This window comes from Conger conger, chromosome 17 (assembly GCF_963514075.1).
Source record: "Conger conger chromosome 17, fConCon1.1, whole genome shotgun sequence".
NCBI lineage: Eukaryota > Metazoa > Chordata > Actinopteri > Anguilliformes > Congridae > Conger > Conger conger.
The window spans coordinates 26,203,271-26,221,658 of record NC_083776.1 but is presented as its reverse complement, the minus strand read 5'-3'; the positions used below and the strand labels follow the sequence as shown (position 1 = coordinate 26,221,658).

The window sequence follows — 18,388 nt, the reverse complement described above, 5'->3', positions numbered from 1 at the left end:
GGGGGGGGGGGGGGGGAGAGGAGTGTGGAGGCAGGGCAGTGTGTGTCCCCAACGCCAGTGACGCGCTGGAGCCGATGAGGCAGAAAGGCGTAATATCTCAGTGTGTGTTTTCACTGCTATTTTTCTATTTCTGTTTTTATCTATTTTATCTATATTTTAAAATATAAATTTGGCTGAAGGCTGTTGCTGTGTGCTGGGAGTCATTAAAGGCCTCATATGAAGAAGGGAGGAAAGGGAGGGAGAAAGGTCTTGTCGACGGAGTGACGGAGCGAGTGAGACCTGCTCTGTGGAGGGGTGCGGAGGGGTGCGGAGGGGTGCGGAGGGGTGCGGAGGTCTGTGGGTGTGTTTGACCCCCTGCTGGGCTGCTTAGAGCGGCCAACCCCCCCCTCCCCCCCCACACACACACACACACACCAGACAAAGAGCCCAGCCTGTGCTGTGTGTTGCAGGGAGGAACCCAGGACCGGACCGGGAGTGATGCGGCCCCCGCCAAAATGAGCCAGACCTCCCTCAGGTAAGGCCAGCACTGTGCGTGTGTGTGTGTGTGTGTGTGTGTGTGTCTGTCTATATGTGTGTGTGTCTGTCTATTTATGTGTCTGTTGGTATGTGTATGTGTGTTTGTCTCTGTGTGTCTATTTATGTGTGTGTATTTGTGTGTGAGTGAGAGAGTGTGTGTCTCTGTGTTACTGCCACCATTAGGCACATCTATACATTTTTCTGTGCTCTTAATTACACAGTCAAGGCTGCTGAACTTGATGTAAAAGCGGCAGTCATTAGGCAGTGGGCGTTGGGGTTAAAAGCAGGGACATAGATGAGCTGGTGTGGGGGTTTGCTGTGGGTAATGAGCTGGTCTGGGATTAGACCTGGCCTCTGGCTTTGTTCTCCTGCCGCAGAGTGTGATCTGCATGGCACGGCAGGGATAGCTGGTCGTGTGTGTGTGTGTGTGTGCTTGCGTGTGTGTGTGTGTGTGTGTGTGTGTGTGTGTGTGTGCGCGTGTGGGCGTATGCGCATCTGTTTGTGAGATGCTGCCCTGTGAGTGTCCACTAAAATTCTACTTATTAAAGAACAACAGGACATTTCCCTGGATGTCCAGCACTCTATTACAAAGTAATTCATCTATTTACAAAAAGTTGAGTGAATTATGCTGGTACCAGTCCCACCCATTACCCTGTCTACCCTGTCTAAGTTTGGAAAATGAATGTATGTTTATACAATAACTTTAAATAAATGTATAGAATGTAATATAGTAGTATTGCACTGTTCTAACATGCTACCAGCCCAGAGCAGGGAAGCTTTTAGGAGGAGTTGTCATGGTCCATTTTCAAAATAAGAGTCCCGTTAGCTGTGGATGTGGGTGTGGATGGGGGTGTGAGGACTGTCATGTCTTCATAGCAAAGCTTCCTGAAGCCATTTTAAAAGGCTATCTTTTACAAGCATCTCTTGTGGTCATTTATATTTCCAACTTTTATTGGGTTTGGTACTTTATGAGTGTTCCCATCTGCACGAAACTAAATCGCTGTGCTAACACAAATAGAAAACGCACACTTTAGTTTGCATAGGGGATGACCACGCTTGATGAGACCAGATTAGAGCAGACAGGGTTTGGGTATGTAAACCTTGTTTACGTGTGTGTTTACATGTGTGTGTGTGCGTGTGTGTTGCAGGCTGACGCAGACGGTGGAGATCTCAGGAGAGCGAGGGCCCCTGGGCATACATGTTGTTCCGTACTGCTCCTCCCTGAGTGGACGGTAAGTTCACCATCTTCTCCCTTACCCGCCTTCCTCCTCATCTCTCCCTTTCCCTTGCTTCCTCACTCCCTCATGCACCATGCATCATTTTCATCAACCTTTTTCACTGTAGTCGCCTTCCTGTCTGCTTGAGCCAGCCTGGCCATTCTCCTCTGACCTCTCTCAGAAACTAGGCTTTTCGCTCACAGAACTGCTGCTCACTAGATATTTTTTGTTTTTTGCACCATCCTCTGTAAACTCTAGCGACTGTTCTGCATGAAACTGGCACCAACAATCAATCCACAGTCAAGGCTTAGATTTCTTAGCTCTTCAGATGTTTGGTCTGAACAACAACTGAACCTCTTGGCCATGCCTGCATGCTTTTTTGCATTGACTTGCTGCCACATGATTTTCATTAACAAGCTGATATACAGGTCTGCCTAATATATTGCCACTGAGGATTTACATTGCACGTCATATTTGATGTTATTCGTAGAGGTAGCAGTTATTACCTAGATGTGTCAGTGTGTGATGATCTTAATGTACTTTCCCACCTCTCCTGTTAAAGATAAGGGACTCTCATTAAGACACTACATTAACACTGATCCACAGTGACTGTTAACGTTCAGATCCACTCTGGTTGTAAACACGATAACCACACTGACTGTTAACGTTCAGATCCAATCTGGCTGTAAACACGATAACCACACTGACTGTTAACATTCAGATCCACTCTGGTTGTAAACACGATAACCACACTGACTGTTAACGTTCAGATCCACTCTGGTTGTAAACACTATAACCACACTGACTGTTAACGCATTTACCCACTCTGGCAGTTAAGACTACAGCACTGGCTGCAGATGGTTGGGTCTGGGGCATTATGTATGGGAGATACTGCTTTTCTGGCAAGGCCTGAGGCTGTAGATGAGTGTGGTCCCTGTGAATAAGGGAATGCCCAGAGCTGCAGCATTTCAGGACAGGCCTCACACGTACGTCGTGCAGCTGCACTGCTTTTCTGTGTGAAGTGTTCACTCTGCAGGGCTGTTCACTGTGTAGTCTGGGCTCTGGGGCTGAATGGGCCCGTTTTCACTGAAGACTTGAGTCCAGTAAGGGGGACAGTCCAGGAGATGGGAGAGAAGGGGGTCAGAGCGGGGGAGAGGAGAGAACGAAACGGAGATGGAGAAGCGGGGTGTGACGCCATGGTGTGCAGACTCCATGTCTAGGCTCCAGTGACAGTGACACTGGGTGTGGTGGCCATCTGTCCACTTCTGAAACACGCTGTCTGTCCACTGACACTGCCTCAATCAAAACTTGTGGTCTAACAAAATATTGGCTGAAAGTAGGAACAAAAATATATGGTATTTCTTTGGTTAAGTAAATGTGAACAAATTACCTGTGTTGGTTACGTTCACGTAACTCCTTTGCCTTAGCACACACACCGTCATGTGCCAGAAATTCCCTCTAAACAAAAAAACTCAGCCAGGAACGAGCAAACAAAAATATTGCATATAGACATTCTGCAATGTGGTGAGTACACTACAGCCTTACTATGTGTGATAGGTCTGGTGATCATTTTTAGTTTTTACGCTGAATCCTCCTTGTGCCCCCCAGTACAGGGTGTTCTGGCTTTAGCCAAGGTCAGGGTATTGTGTGCAGTGTGTAGCAGCTCTGAGGCTCAGAGAGACCTTGAGGAGCAGTGTGTGTGAGCAGAGAGAAACCTCAGGCCGTGCTGAAGGCACTGATAAACCCTCTCTCCTCTCACACGTACTCCACTCTGCCCTTGCGCAGAATAATCTCTGTTGCATTGTTCTGGAGGAAAGGTTTCATTGTAAAAACAAGAGGAGAGCACTGTGTTGGCTTGGCACGCACATTGGAGATGCTATCTCTGCTCTGTGGACTGTGCCACTTAACTCTGACTGTCCGTGGAACTCGTGTAGGTGTGTAGGCACTTGCTGCTCTGTGCAGTTGTGTGGTTATGGGGTCCAGTTGAGAGAAGAGGCTCATTGCGGTTCAGTTGCGGTTGAGTGGGTGTACATTTAGGCTCTTGTTGGGTGTGGGGCCTTGATCGTGGTCCTCTATGGTCAGCTGACCTGGTCTTTATGGAGGGGAGGCCAAGCTGTGTGTGGTGGTGTTGCCATGCAGATGAGGAGGACAGAGACCGACTGTGAGTTAAAGTAGCCTTCACACACGCACTCGCACGCACGCACGCACACACACACATACACACACACACAAATACAGATTAACACACATTCACACGGTTACTGAAGTTACAGGATCTGTGGGGTTTTTACTATGACTGACTGTTACTGGAACCGACCTCACAGCGATTCACTGCTCTGATGACACTGCTGCACATGACATCAGCAGTGCCCCATTTTTAATTCTTGTCTTTTCCTTTTGTGTGTGTGTGTGTGTGTGTGTGTGTGTGTTCTCTCAGGTCTCTGGGCTTGCACATTCGTAGTGTGGAGGAGAACAGCCGGTCTAAGAAGGAGGGGATCTTCCATGAGGATGACTGCATTGTTAAAATCAATGACACAGAATTAATGGACAAATCATTTGCGCAGTAAGTACAGGTTCTGTGGAAAGTGCCAGATGCTTTTGTGTGGCTGCTGGTCATTTTGTGGCCTTTGTTGTGCAGTGTTCCTCCGGGCTTGCAAAGCTCCCACTCTGTGAAGACTATCAGTTTTATCTTTACGAAACAGCCTGTCTTTTCCTGGTGCATTGTGCTTGGAGAATAGCCCATTTTATGGTTTTATCTCGGTATCGGACATGCATCAAAAGAAGTGAAAGTGAATCCCATAGAACAGAGGCATTAAAAAGCACACCACTGTGCCTCCTCTACGTGTTCATTTAATTCTCAAAATTAGCAAAATAATACTTTATTCTAATTCGCTCTTACAGACCTCTGCAATATATGCTGAAGGATGTGCCTTCTTTGTAGTCAATATTTAATTTGACTTGTCATGGCACATGTGGCTATTTAATCATATTTGTTTCAAAGCAAATTTGAGCTTTCCACCCGATTAGAGTTGAGAAAATGCATTGTTTCTTTTGAGATGTCTGAAAGTTTAAAAAGCTGAATTGTAATATGAGAAGTTTAGAAACCAGGGGATAAAACCTGTAAATGCTGGTGTTCAAGCAGAACAAACACATTCACTTATCTGCAATTGTGCCTTTTCCTATGAATGTAATCTGCTGTAATTACACACATGAGAAGTTTAATTTCTTTCGGTAGATTTTTATGATTATTGGCGTGTACCACATGAGTAAACGGCAGAAAAGGAGATGGAGCTCCTTCCTGTTTCCCACCGATACCTTCATTGGCAGCGTCTTTCCTCATTTCCAATATCGGCAATCATCTAATTTCCTGCCATGGGCTGTGATGTCAACCATTTATCCCCCATTACATTACATCACATACATTTAGGCTTTTAGCAGATAGTTATCCAAAGCAACTTGCACCGATTACATTTGTACATACAATCCGGGCATACAGTACGGGACATTCAGCTAAGTACCATGAGGAAGGTACTTGCCTTGAAGCAATTCAGTAGCACCCACCAACGTTAAAGCCTACTTCCCTAACTTCCCTCTCCGCAGGTCACAGGAAGTGTTTCGGCAGGCGATGCGCTCGCCCACCATGCGCCTCCAGGTTGTGCCAGTCCTCAACAGGGATCGCTACGAGAAGAGCCTGATTGGTCAGCTCTACCCTTTGGAAAGGCCAGAGGACATGCCCCTCCCACTCAATGCAGAGTCATTCTCCCGTCCCAAGGAGACCCAGAGCCGTGTGGAGGGCCCCAGCCCCGCCCCGCTCTCAGTCCCAATCCCAGCCCCCAACTCCGACCCTCCAGCTCCGGGCTCCACCCCTCTCCCAGCCCCTGGCCCCGCCCCCCTCTCAGCTCCTGGCTCCACCCCTCTGCCACCGCCCCCAAAGGAAAAGAGTCCCAGCTCCCTGTTGAAGCACAGCCCTGCCCTCCCCCTCCCCCCCGTCGGGGGTGTGGCCAGCAAGAAGGGCGCAAGGAAAGTGAAAGTGGAGCTGAGGAAAGGTACAGAAAAGATTTTACTGCATTATCACAGTGGCCATTGTGCGGAGTTGCAGCACTGAAACAGAGCTCATACAGGGAAGGATGACAATGTTAAAGTCCTCTGTAGTCCCTGCATATGAGTTTCTGTCACATATGAGCACAGGTTTGACTGAATTTCCTATGCCCTGGTTGCAGTGAGAGTGATGAGTACAATGTGTATGTAATGTGTCAGTGTAATACCACAGCAATAATTATAAGAATTACCTGGAATAATAACAAACAATTATTTGGTTTACTTTCATTTTGTATATGGGGGGTGTAATTTTGACAAAACCAATGGATGTGATCAGTAAAACAGACCAGAGGTGTGATAATGGAGGAGTGCTTGATTTGAATTGACAGCTCTGGGGGCTGCACATTTCCCAGTGTACGGAAATGAGGGATTGTCATGGTAATGGTTCTCCCGGTTTTCATGGTTTAATCCCGAATGTGTAATATCACCATCGCTCTCCCGCCAGGGCCAGAGGGCTTGGGGTTCACAGTGGTCACAAGAGACGCCTCGGTTCACGGACCTGGACCCATTCTGGTCAAAAACATCCTGCCCCGAGGAGCTGCTGTCAAAGATGGCCGCCTCAAGTCAGGTGACAGGATTTTGGAGGTCAGTTTCTATGCAAAATTTGCTTGAGGCTATATCTACAGAGCTGGAACCTGGCTAGACAAATGCAGCGATGGAGTTAGCATTAGGTTACTGATATGGAAACTATCTTATTTTCTTAGCTTCTCATTCTTTACAGTCGCACTGTGTACCACATCTAGACTGTAGTATATCCGCGCTGTGAATTACATCTGGGTTACGGTACAGTGGGACTGTGAATGGTCCAAAAGGATTGTGGGAAGTTTGATGTAAGTTTTTACGGGAGAATTATACCCTGTGAGATATAATTTTCTTAACTGAAAATTCTAATTCTGATTTAAGAATAAGAAAAACATTCCAAAAAACCTCCTCTTCAAAGGGTTATGGATATTTAGTAAATGAGGGTACTAGCATTTGGTAGAAGACTGTATAGATATGAGTTAGATGAGGGTACAGGTCTGTTAAATGAGATTGTGGGTATTCGGTAAAGGAGGGATGCAGGCTTGCAGTAGAAGGTTGTGAATTGTTTTGTGTGCTTGTGGTAGAAGATGTGGTATAGATAAGGGTACAGGTACATATAGATGAAGGCTCAGTCGTATTACAGTGGAGGGTAGGAGATGACCCAGATCCTGCTGCGTCCTGCAGGTGAACGAGGTGGACTTTTCGGGCCGAACACAGGAGCAGCTGGTGGCCATGCTGCGTAGCACCAAGCAGGGAGAGACGGTGTCTCTGCTGGTTTCCCGGCAGGAGGAGATTTTCCCTCCGAGAGAGCTGGTAAGGGTGTCCACTGTGTAAATATCATTAACCCCCTCCTCAACAACCCTGTACCATCCCATAATTACCAATAAACCTCCTCTCAGCACCTCCGCTCTCCTGTCCTTCTGTTACATTGTGCAGTGACCATCTCATCATCTCACAACCATAATCAATACAGCTGTCATTCATCCTCTGTACTGAGCATGTGCAGGTTAGGGCTCAGTACTGAGCATGTGCAGGTATTGGCTCAGTACTGAGCATGTGCAGGTATTGGCTCAGTACTGAGCATGTGCAGGTTAGGGCTGTCAGAGCAGGTTAGGAGTCTTATAATCAAATAAAACCAAATTAATTCCTTCATTTTCCCCACTAGATTTCCAGGACTGGAGAAAGTTATGTTGAAGTTAATTAATTTCCTGTGGTTTGATATATTCCTTAGCTATGGAGAATATTGAACTGAATTTAGCATGTTTCATAGTATTAGCCTGAAAAGGTGTTTTTTTTAAAGAGTGGTCTAACCAATCAGTTGTAACCATAAATATTCATCTCACCATGAAAACTCATTTTCTTTGGTAAGAAACCCCTCCTCCCATTTTCCACGTTGATATCAAAGTAGTTTCTATTGCGATAAGGAACCAGATTAATCCGGAATGGCTTGACTGAATTGCATATGCCCTGAAGTGTTTAAGTGTCTGATTAAATCCACCCCATTTTCTTTTACCAACTTTTTCAATGGTTATTAAAGAATAGTAATTTATCAGAGTTGATTGCTTTTTGGCTGGAATCGAAGCTTGTTTGGTGTTGGATGTTTTTCCTGGCAGCAGTCTATTGGTTTACCTCATCTCTCTCTCTTCCTCACACATACAACCTGAACACACAGAAAATACCAACAATGCAGTCATATGCAGAAGAAACCAATGATGTCACTTCCTGCGTATTGCCACCTCTGAGCTATGTAGGCCTAAAATACTGATGGATTAGAAGCAGTGTTAATGAAACGGGGTTAGGGAAAATTGTAATTTATCCACATACTGGTGCCAAACAAGGACTAAGCTTGCTCCAAGGCCAGTTTACTTCTGGGTTATTTACACACTAATATGTCCATATATCACAGGCTGCCTTAACCCTGTTTTACTGACCCGGTCAAGTACCAGGAAGCTTCAGCCCATGAAGATCCAGCCAAGAGTCATAATGATATTATGCATATAACGCAGTGAACAGAAGAAACCCCCCTACTCCTAATGTTACCTCAACTTTACCTGAACTCAATTCCCATTATAACTCCCTTCTGCCTTAATTGCACGCCCAGTCTTTCTGTAACCCCTCTCCTGATTGATGTTTATCGTTTGCATGCGCATTACATTTGTGTTTCTTTGGGGGCGGGACTCCTGAGCGTAAGGGTCTGGTGCTGCTCGGAGTCTGTGACAAGACATGCAGTCTCTCGTCCAATCAGCATGCAGGCAGGGTGCTGATGGGTGGGGTCTGTCTGAGGAATATCAACCTCGTGGCACCCCTACCCCTAGAAAACATGCTGCTGCTGTTTCTCACACACACACACACACACACACACGCACACGCACATGCACACGCACACACACCCGCACGCGCACACACACACACACACACACGCACACACACCCGCATGCGCACAGACACACGCACCCGCACGCACACATACACACACAGGCCTTAACCAACACAGCAACACCACGATATTGCAGATGAGATAATAAAGATCCGACTTCCCGACAAAATGTATAAAATAAGGTTTGATTCCTTTGCCGCAGTCACAGATGAGATGCTTGCAACTGAAATGCTTAAATGAAAACCTTACATTTGAATTTAACCCTTTGCAGAGTTGTTTTTTTGGAATTTCTTTTCAAAGTTAAGTTTTCTAGAACTCATTATGAGATTATTCAGTTAACATTCTCAGCACACATGAGATTGTGCACCTGAAAAGGTTTATAGGGGCTACAGCAGTGCCCGTGCCTGCCACAGTGAGCACTTCTGATGAGATGAGTCTCCATCCTCAGCTGTCTCCATCTTCACCTGTCTCCTCCCTCACTCATTCCTCCTTCACCTGTCTCCTCCCTCACCTGGATCCCTCTCCTTTGGCTTCACCTTCACATGGTTCTAACCCCTCATAAATGGGCTACATTTATACAGTGCTTTTATCCAAAGGGCTTTACAGTTGATGCCTCTCATTCACCCATTCACAGACACACACACACACTAAGGGCAACTGGCTGCCATGCAAGGCACCGACCCGCTCATCGGGAGCAATTATGCGTTAGGTGTCTTGCTCAGGGACACTTTGACACACCCAGGCAACCGGCAACCCTCCGACTGCCAGACAAACGCTCTTACTTCCAGAGCTAATGTGGCATAAAATATCCCAGAAAGTTTCCTTTGTGTGGGGTTGATGACAGGAAGTGAAGGAAGAGAGGAGTTTGATGGAAGCCTGCTCCCTGAATCTCCATCACACCTAACCCCCTCGTTCACGGACCGGCTACCATTTACCCAGATATTGTGGACCGAGACACCAGCAGAGTACCCATCATATCAAGGCAGCCGCAGCAGTGTGTCCTCAGGGTAGAACCCTCCCCATCCCACAGTGTAGCATCTGCATACTGAGTTAAACACTGACATCAGGTCTGTACAACCCCCTACACCCCCGCGAGGACCCCGTCTTCCTGACTGCTGAGTGGGGTGTTTTTTATTTAGTTATTTAGCTAATTGGCTGTGATTGTGAGGATGGACCAGTCTAAGTGCTTGTGGGTGGGGAGACCCACGCACAGTGTATGTGGCGCTAATCCATTATGTGTGTGTGTGTGTGTGTGTGTGTGTGTATGTGTGTGTGTGTGTGTGTGTGTGTGTATGTGTGTGTGTGTGTGCCTGAGAGAATGACATTTTGATGTGTGTGTTCACGCGTGGGGATGGATACAGGCTGGAGAGGATTCACCTGCTACATATCTCACCCATGAGGGTGAAATCTCCTGGGCTATGCATTAAAAGCATTCTGGGTAATCTCTTTTTGAGTGGGAGGAGGGGGGGTCTTATTTCACATTTTCATCCAGTGAAATTTAATTACAGATCCCCAGTGGGAATATCAATAGGTTAGTCTCAGCGTGTGTGGATGGATGGATATGGGAAGCCATCGCGGGGGTAGTGCTCGGGTTAGAGACGGGAACAGTGAAGTGCTACAGAAACGCTCGTGTGAGGAGATGTAACTAAAATGGCTCCCCCATCCATTCACCATTGCTTCACCCGTGCTGATTGGCTGTGATCTTCACAGTGGGGATTTCACTGTCTCCTGTCCTCTACCACCGACGAACACACGCACGCACAAATTGAATTTGATCCTAGCCCTCCTTTAGTGGGTCTAACAGGCATTAATGCAGCATGTGATTTTTAAATGGTTTCTAAGTATGTTATATAAAACCAAGAGAACCCAGCGGTGGTTGTGTGCTCAGGCTCCTTAGTGATGCTGTGTGAATGAAAGCCAGCGCTAGCTGTGTGAGTTTTGTACATGCACTCTGAAGCTCAGAGACCCTCGGCTGAGACACTGAGAGTGTGAGCAGCCTTGCTCTCATCTTCATGGTCCTGGGAAAATAAGCTGGTTCAGTTCAGGGTCTCTGCAGCTGGTGGATGGATAATTACAGGGAAAGTGGCATGGCCCTGGATGTTGCTCTTTTAGTTCAGGAATAGATGTCTGTTCTACACTAGTCTGACCATGTGCTATTCTTATTTGCACTTCTGCAAATAAACCCCGAAGAAGAACATTTTCTTTCATGTATTTTCAGGATTTAGTTCATATTTAGCGAGTTCTGCTGGGCTGTAGTGTGTCGGGGTGGCCAGCAGAGGGCAGTGGGGAGTGGGCAACGGGCAACTTCTGGTATATCTGGAATTGACATAGGGTAGGGTGCAGATAGTGAGGGGGCCTGTCCCATCCCCTGGTATTTAGGGTAATCTGTCCCTGATTCGTACAGTATTGCTGTACTGTCCTATTAACACAATAACTTAAGGAACAGCTGCATATGGGGAGGCTTTAGATAAAAAAAACACTGATAGTGACTACATTCTGATTCTGACTACATTCTGATTCCGATACCGTCTCTCAGCATGACCAGGAATGGCCCGGTTTTGGCCACTTGGTATGACTCTACCTGAATGCTGGGAAGGACCAACACACCAAGCCAAACATCAACCTACAATTTACACTGCATTAATTTAGAAGAAGCTTTTGTCCAGAGAGGCTTCTAATACAGGAGGTGTGTACATTGCAGTACACACCTGTGTGTGTTGGGTTAGTGCAGTGTTATATATTGCATTACAGTGTGTGTTGGGTTAGTACAGTACAGTGTGTTGGGGTAGTGCAGTCTTATATAGTGCAGTACAGTGTGTGTTGGGTTAGTGCAGTGTTATATAGTACAGTGTGTTGGGTTAGTGCAGTACAGTAGTGTGTTGGGTTAGTGCAGTGTTATATAGTGCAGTACAGTGTGTGTTTGGTTAGTGCAATACAGTGTGTTGGGTGAGGGCAGTACAGTATGTGTTGGGTGAGTGCAGTACAGCGTGTGTTGGGTTAGTACAGTACAATGTGTTTGGTTAGTGCATTGTTATATAGTGCAGTACAGCATGTGTTGGGTTAGTACAGTCTTATATAGTGCAGTACAGTGTGTGTTGGGTTAGTGCAGTGTTATATAGTACAGTACAGTGTGTTGGGTTAGAGCAGTACAGTGTCTTGGGTTAGTGCAGTGTTATATGTTGCTGTACAGTGTGTTGGGTTAGTACAGTGTTATATAGTACAGTACAGTGTGTTGGGGTAGTACAGTACAGTGTGTTGGGTTAGTGCAGTGTTATATAGTGCAGTACAGTGTGTTGGGTTAGTGCAGTACAGTGTGTGTTGGGTTAGTGCAGTGTTATATAGTACAGTACAGTGTGTTGGGTTAGTGCAGTACAGTGTGTTGGGTTAGTACAGTGTTATATTGCAGTACAGTGTGTTGGGTAAGTGCAGTACAGTGTGTTGAGTTAGTGCAGTACAGTGTGTGTTGGGTTAGTGCAGTGTTATATAGTAGAGTACAGTGTGTTGGGTTAGTGCAGTACAGTGTGTTGGGTTAGTACAGTGTTATATAACGCAGTACAGTGTGTTGGGTTAGTGCAGTACAGTGTGTTGGGTTAATGCAGTGTGGTCTAGTGGTGCTGGGCCTTTAAAAAGATTAACAGGTGCAGTTTCCTCCAGCACTCGCCGGGTTGCCAGACGTTGCCCACGGTTAAGTGCAGCAGATTTCATCTTAATTGAATGTCTCCAGACCCTTTAATCCTGCTCTTTGAAACGCTCATTTTAATTCTGAGTGACACAGAGAAGGTATGTAATCAGCCTCCCCCTCCCCACAATAATAACCGCGCGCTCACTGGCACTCTGACGAAAGGGGGTTGGGCCACATTTCCCCGCATAGCCGCCACTTCTGCTGAAAGCAGGCATTTCATCCGGCTTTGTCCGCTTCCTCTCTGTGCGTACGGAACGCCCCTGAGCAAGGTGAAGTGTGGGAGTTGGAGTCCTACAGTAGTAGCAGCAGTTGTAGTAGTTAGTATTGTGCAGTGCAGTAGTTATTAGTAGTTGATAGTTCGTCATGCTTGTCTATTGTATCTGGCGGTCCCGCAGGCTTGTGTGAACTAACAGCCCAGTAGCTGTGTTGCGGCTGAGCCTGGATTTAGAGGCCGGTTTGCAGGCTGCAGGCGATCCTGCTGCTGAGATCCTGTCAGAGAGGAAAATTGCACCGCTCCTGACACCAGTCAAGATAAATGGCACAAAAGCGAAGTTTGGGGCTGAAGTGGCTGTAATAATAGGTGGTAAAACGGTCATACTATTGTACAGTTCCATCCCTCACTCAAATACACTGAATCCCGGTTATTCATAACACACATGAAATGCAAATGGCTTGTGAATTAAAGGCATAGAACTGCCAGGCTGAGAGAGACTGCATGCTATATGCAACTTTAACTGTATACAACATGCATGGTATGCAACAACTCCTCTGACTTATTAACAACCAGTTTTTGCCCACATAACTGCTGCTCACTGGATGTTTTTTGTTTTTCACACCATTCTCTGCAAACTCCAGAGGCTGTTGTGCATGAAAATTACAGGAATGGTTTCTTAGATACTCCAACCATCCTGTCTATACAGGTCTACCTAATACATTTCTCAATGAGTGTGCATTATGTAAGTTTCCAGCATGAATGTATCCTTTGCAGAGCAGAGCATTGGACCCTCTCTTATTCCTGCTCACGCCTGCCTTTACTTACACAGTACGGTTTCGCTGGTGATGAAATGCATGTTTTCCCTGTGCTGATGAAATGGCTTTATCCTCCCTCTCTGCTGAATGAGTCTGGCCCTGGTGAATGCCTGGGTTTTCTCACACTGTGATGACGGGCAATGACGGGCAATGGAAGATGAAGACAGACACATGAAAATATTCACATAAAGTTTCCAAAATATTCAGAATTATTATTCATAAATTACTTCCGGAAAGGTTGAATTGCTCTTTCTATAATGTTGTGCTGCACTTTAACACCCTCATTCTTTCCACAGCTTACTACGGTAATATGCTGTATGTATGATTCTTTTCAAAATAACATTCTACAATAACACTTTTTTTTTCTCTTCGTAGCATACTTTCGACTGCTGCTTTCAGTGTATAATATTGACGTTTCATTTTTGCTACTTCTTTCTCTCGGTTTCCCTCCATCTTGCCCTCTCCACGTTTACCCCTCTATCTCTCTATCTCTCTCTCCATCTCTACCTCAGCCTCTCTTTCTCCCCCGTCTCTCTCAGAAAGGGGAGCAGACTGATGTGCGGTCCTCTGAGGACAGGAGGCAGATGCTGAGGTTTGAAATCCCTCTGAATGACTCTGGATCAGCAGGTTTGGGCCTCAGTCTGAAGGGGAACCAGTCCCGAGAGACGGGCGCTGATCTGGGAATCTTCATCAAGTCCATCATCCACGGCGGGGCGGCCTACAAGGTACCCCCAAAATCACAGGGCCCCTCCTTACGGTGAAGTCTGAATAAAACCAAGTAGAATAGTCCATTCAGTCCATATAAACTCATCATTCACCCTGTTGACTGTGTGTGTGTGTGTGTGTGTGTGTGTGTGTCTGTATTTGTGTGTGGTGTGTATCTGGTGTGCCTTTGGTGTCTGTCTGTGTGCGCTGTCTGTGTGGTGTGTGTGTATTTGTGTTTGGTGTCTGTCTGTGTGTGGTGTGTGTATTTGTGTGTGGTGTCTGTCTGTGTGTGGTGTGTGGTGTCTGTGTGTGGTATGTGGTGTGTGTATTTGTGTGTGGTGTATGTCTGTGTGTGGTGTGTGTATTTGTGTGTGGTGTATGTCTGTGTGTTGTATGTCTGTGTGTGGTATGTGGTGTGTGTATTTGTGTGTGGTGTATGTCTGTGTGTGGTATGTGGTGTGTGTATTTGTGTGTGGTGTATGTCTGTGTGGTGTGTGTATTTGTGTGTGGTGTATGTCTGTGTGGTGTGTATATTTGTGTGGTGTATGTCTGTGTGGTGTGTGTATTTGTGTGTGGTGTATGTCTGTGTGGTGTGTATATTTGTGTGTGGTGTATGTGTGTGGTGTATGTCTGTGTGTGGTGTGTGGTGTGTGTATTTGTGTGTGGTGTGTGTATTTGTGTGTGGTGTATGTCTGTGTGTGGTGTGTGTATTTGTGCACTAGAGAGAGACTGCACCCCCCCTCCCCCCCTGTAGCTGCACTCTCCTCTCGTTCCTCTCCTCCTCTGCCACATTAATGCTAATTAAAAGCTGTGCTGTAATTAGCGGGAGGAGGCTGGGGCTCTGCCCTGGGAGAGGGCTGTACAGGCCGGCTCTCTCTGGGGTTTGAGCGTGAGGCTGCAGTTTCCCCCAAAGGTGTGGCCAGAAGATTCTCCCTAAATCCTTTCAGTACTGTGACAGGTTTCCGAGACTGCAGAAATGCACACTGTCTACTGTATAACCAGCCTGCTGCGCTTTGTGTTCATTCGCTGAAGGCATCTATAAAACAAATGTTTTAAATATGTATTTCAGTCCTGCATTCCATTCTTAGCTGTTCTGTTCAATAAAACAGACTTTATTGGCATTATAATGAAAGGTTTCTGCTGCCTAATCACAAAGGCTGTAAGTTATACTTATCCTATTGTAGCTGTCAAGGCTACCTATGATGGTGAGAGCACTCATAAAATATTTTTAAAGCCAAATTTTTGGAAGGGTGTCTTTGTGCAGCATGGAGTGAGGGAACAGGAGAGGATGTGTATAAGTAATAGTCTGAAATTATATTTTGTTTAAATGCTTGAAGTATAATAAACTACATTTTTGACACTTGGGGCTGTTGTGAATAACAGGGGCAATGACATGGTTGGGATAGTCGTGCCATGGCTTGGGGAAGGGGTTGGGGGCGACTGGAATGTAGAGGGATACAGGAAGGAACGTATTAGGATGGATAAATCCAGTAAGAGAGGCGGGGGTGTAGCTCTCTGTTAAAGAACATCTTAATGTGAAGGAAATTCCTGAAATTGACCAACTCATGCCTACCAAGGATATGTGGATTAAAAAAAGGTCCTTAATATAGGAGTATGCTGTATACAACCATCTTCAGACCGTAATGTGTGTACAATGCCCCTTCAAGAAATATGAAACAAGCTTTTAGCGGAGGAGAGCCTATTATGGGTGACTTCAGTTACCACATTATTAAAAGAGTGTTACAGTGATGATGTCATTTTGTAGGCCATGTCGACAAATGCTTCCACCGTGGGTTCCCTCGGTAGATTTCCCATGCTTTTTTCCCGTAGGGATTTCAATTCCTGCCGAATATAAGGTCTGTGGTTAACGTACGCTTAAGAGAGTTTCACGTTTTGTTTGAGTTAAATTACATTACAATCACATGATATCTCAACCTCTATCTCAACCAATCTGGGAAACTATTGGCCTGTCAGTTTAAATTGCATCACGTGTAAAATGCTTAAATCTATAATTAGAGACAAGTTGGTATTATTTATTGATAATAACAATATATAAAGGGATAATCAACATTTTCTTCCCAAGAGCTGGTCATGTCTGACAAACCATGACATTCTTTGAGGAAGCTGCCAAGCGTTTTGATGGTTGCAAGACTCATAGTATTTATTTGGATTTCCAAAAAGCATTTGATAAGGTGTCATGTGAAAGACTCATTGTCAAAATGAAACTGTGGGAACTGCGGGAGATATTTCAGAGTGGGTTCGGGACTTTCTGCATGGTAGACGCGTGGTTACAGAGTGCTATGTGAAGTGGAGTCCCACATGGATCGGTGCTGGGACCACTGCTCCTCCTCATTTGCATAAATCCTTGACGGGAACTTCGAAAGTACATTAGATAAATTTGATACAAAATTGGGAGCGTTTGGCAAATTTGATCTTCCTTGGCAACAAAAAATGAAATTTCATAGAAAAAATGTCTGTACTCTGACAATGGGGTGCCTGCCTCATAAAGTGCCTCTGATGATGATGACGATGATGATGATAATGGCAGAAATAATCATGCTGATCTTTATCAGTAATCTCTCTCTCTGTGCCAGGACGGCAGGCTGTGTGTGAATGATCAGCTGATTGCGGTGAACGGGGAATCTCTGCTGGAGAAATCGAACCGCGTTGCCATGGAGACGCTGCGGCGGTCCATGTCCATGGAGGGGAATGCGCGGGGCAGGATCCAGCTGGTTCTGCTGCGGGGGCCCAGCCGGCTCAGCCTGGTAGGTCACATCCTGGTCCTGCGGTCGTAGGAAGCCCTGTGTTCTCTGTGTGCTCTGTGTGCCCTGTGTGCCCTGTGTGCTCTGTGTGCCCTGTGTGCTCTGTGTGCTCTGTGTGCCCTGTGTGCCCTGTGTGCCCTGTGTTCTCTGTGTGCTCTGTGTGCCCTGTGTGCCCTGTGTGCCCTGTGTGCCCTGTGTGCTCTGTGTGCTCTGTGTGCCCTGTGTGCCCTGTGTGCTCTGTGTGCCCTGTGTGCTCTGTGTGTTCTGTGTGCTCTGTGTGCCCTGTGTGCCCTGTGTGCTCTGTGTGCTATGTGTGCCCTGTGTGCCCTGTGTGTCCTGTGTACTCTGTGTGCCCTGTGTGCCCTGTGTGCTCTGTGTGCCCTGTGTGCTCTGTGTGCCCTGTGTGCCCTGTGTGTCCTGTGTGCTCTGTGTGCCCTGTGTGCCCTGTGTGTCCTGGATGGGAAGCCTTCTGTGTGCGAGCAGGTGGCCCTCTGTGTGGGCTAGTGCTGTAATGCTCAGGCCTGGACATACACTGCACCTTCAAACTACAACTCAAACAGTGTTATGTCCTGCTTTCAGCGAGGTGCGCAAACGCACACACACACACACACACGTACACACACACGCCAATGGACTTGGATACACATAGTCATGCATGTATACACACACATGCATACACACACACACACACACACACACACACACACAGACATGGCTGGATGGAAGAGCACACGCACTGGAGGATATGGTTCTCTGCTGTTTTCCCCCATTGAAAAACAATGTCAGGTGAAGCACACTTCACTTGTGCATTTATATTGTTCTTTTTTCATAAAGATAAAATATTGGGTTCAAATGAATATTTTATTACTTGAGAATATTTTATATTATATATTATATATATTATATTATATATATATATATATATTATTATTACAAATTCAGCAATGCGAGACCTGACTTAAGGGGGCGTGTTTAAAGTGTGCATTTTAACTGGCTCTTTCATCATGGAGGCTCTGTGTTCATTTACTGTTTGACTGCCTCAGGCCTGAAGGGACAAATCCATGAATGTTGACAAATGAAGGCTGGCCAATTATATGATTGCATTAAAAGCCTCACAAACGCTACATTTTGTTGACACACAATTTTGCCAGATTCCATTTGAATGTAAATTATTGTAATTTGCCGTCAGCGAGCGTTTTTCCCGAAAGTCTAAAGAAACTCAATCAGAAGGTGTTTTATTTCATTATTTTTTACATATATTTTCCAGCAGTCATTTAAGAGCACATAATTTAGGCACTTAAATTGAAAATGTTTCTTAACAGAAAATCACAGTCCTGTTGGCCAACTGTAAACAGCATTCTAGTGTTTTTTCTCAAAGGTGTAAGAGCAATTATGTGTAATTTTACAGAAATACCGGGTATTGTGAAGGGAGAGGGGGCCAAAATGAGTGAGTGATGGAAATAGTGAGAGGGCTAGATGG

General features: G+C 45.9%; 1 protein-coding gene across 1 annotated transcript in view; it reads left to right on the top strand.

Moving 5' to 3' along the window:
- Nucleotides 1-18,388, top strand: part of LOC133116290 (partitioning defective 3 homolog B-like) — a 107,196-nt gene that overhangs the window by 59,086 nt on the left and 29,722 nt on the right. The window contains exons 6-13 of the mRNA XM_061225729.1: nucleotides 450-514; nucleotides 1,665-1,748; nucleotides 4,171-4,296; nucleotides 5,334-5,779; nucleotides 6,277-6,416; nucleotides 7,038-7,166; nucleotides 13,981-14,166; nucleotides 16,741-16,911. Coding sequence (XP_061081713.1) covers nucleotides 450-514; nucleotides 1,665-1,748; nucleotides 4,171-4,296; nucleotides 5,334-5,779; nucleotides 6,277-6,416; nucleotides 7,038-7,166; nucleotides 13,981-14,166; nucleotides 16,741-16,911 — 1,347 coding nt within the window. The remainder of the gene's footprint in view (nucleotides 1-449; nucleotides 515-1,664; nucleotides 1,749-4,170; nucleotides 4,297-5,333; nucleotides 5,780-6,276; nucleotides 6,417-7,037; nucleotides 7,167-13,980; nucleotides 14,167-16,740; nucleotides 16,912-18,388) is intronic.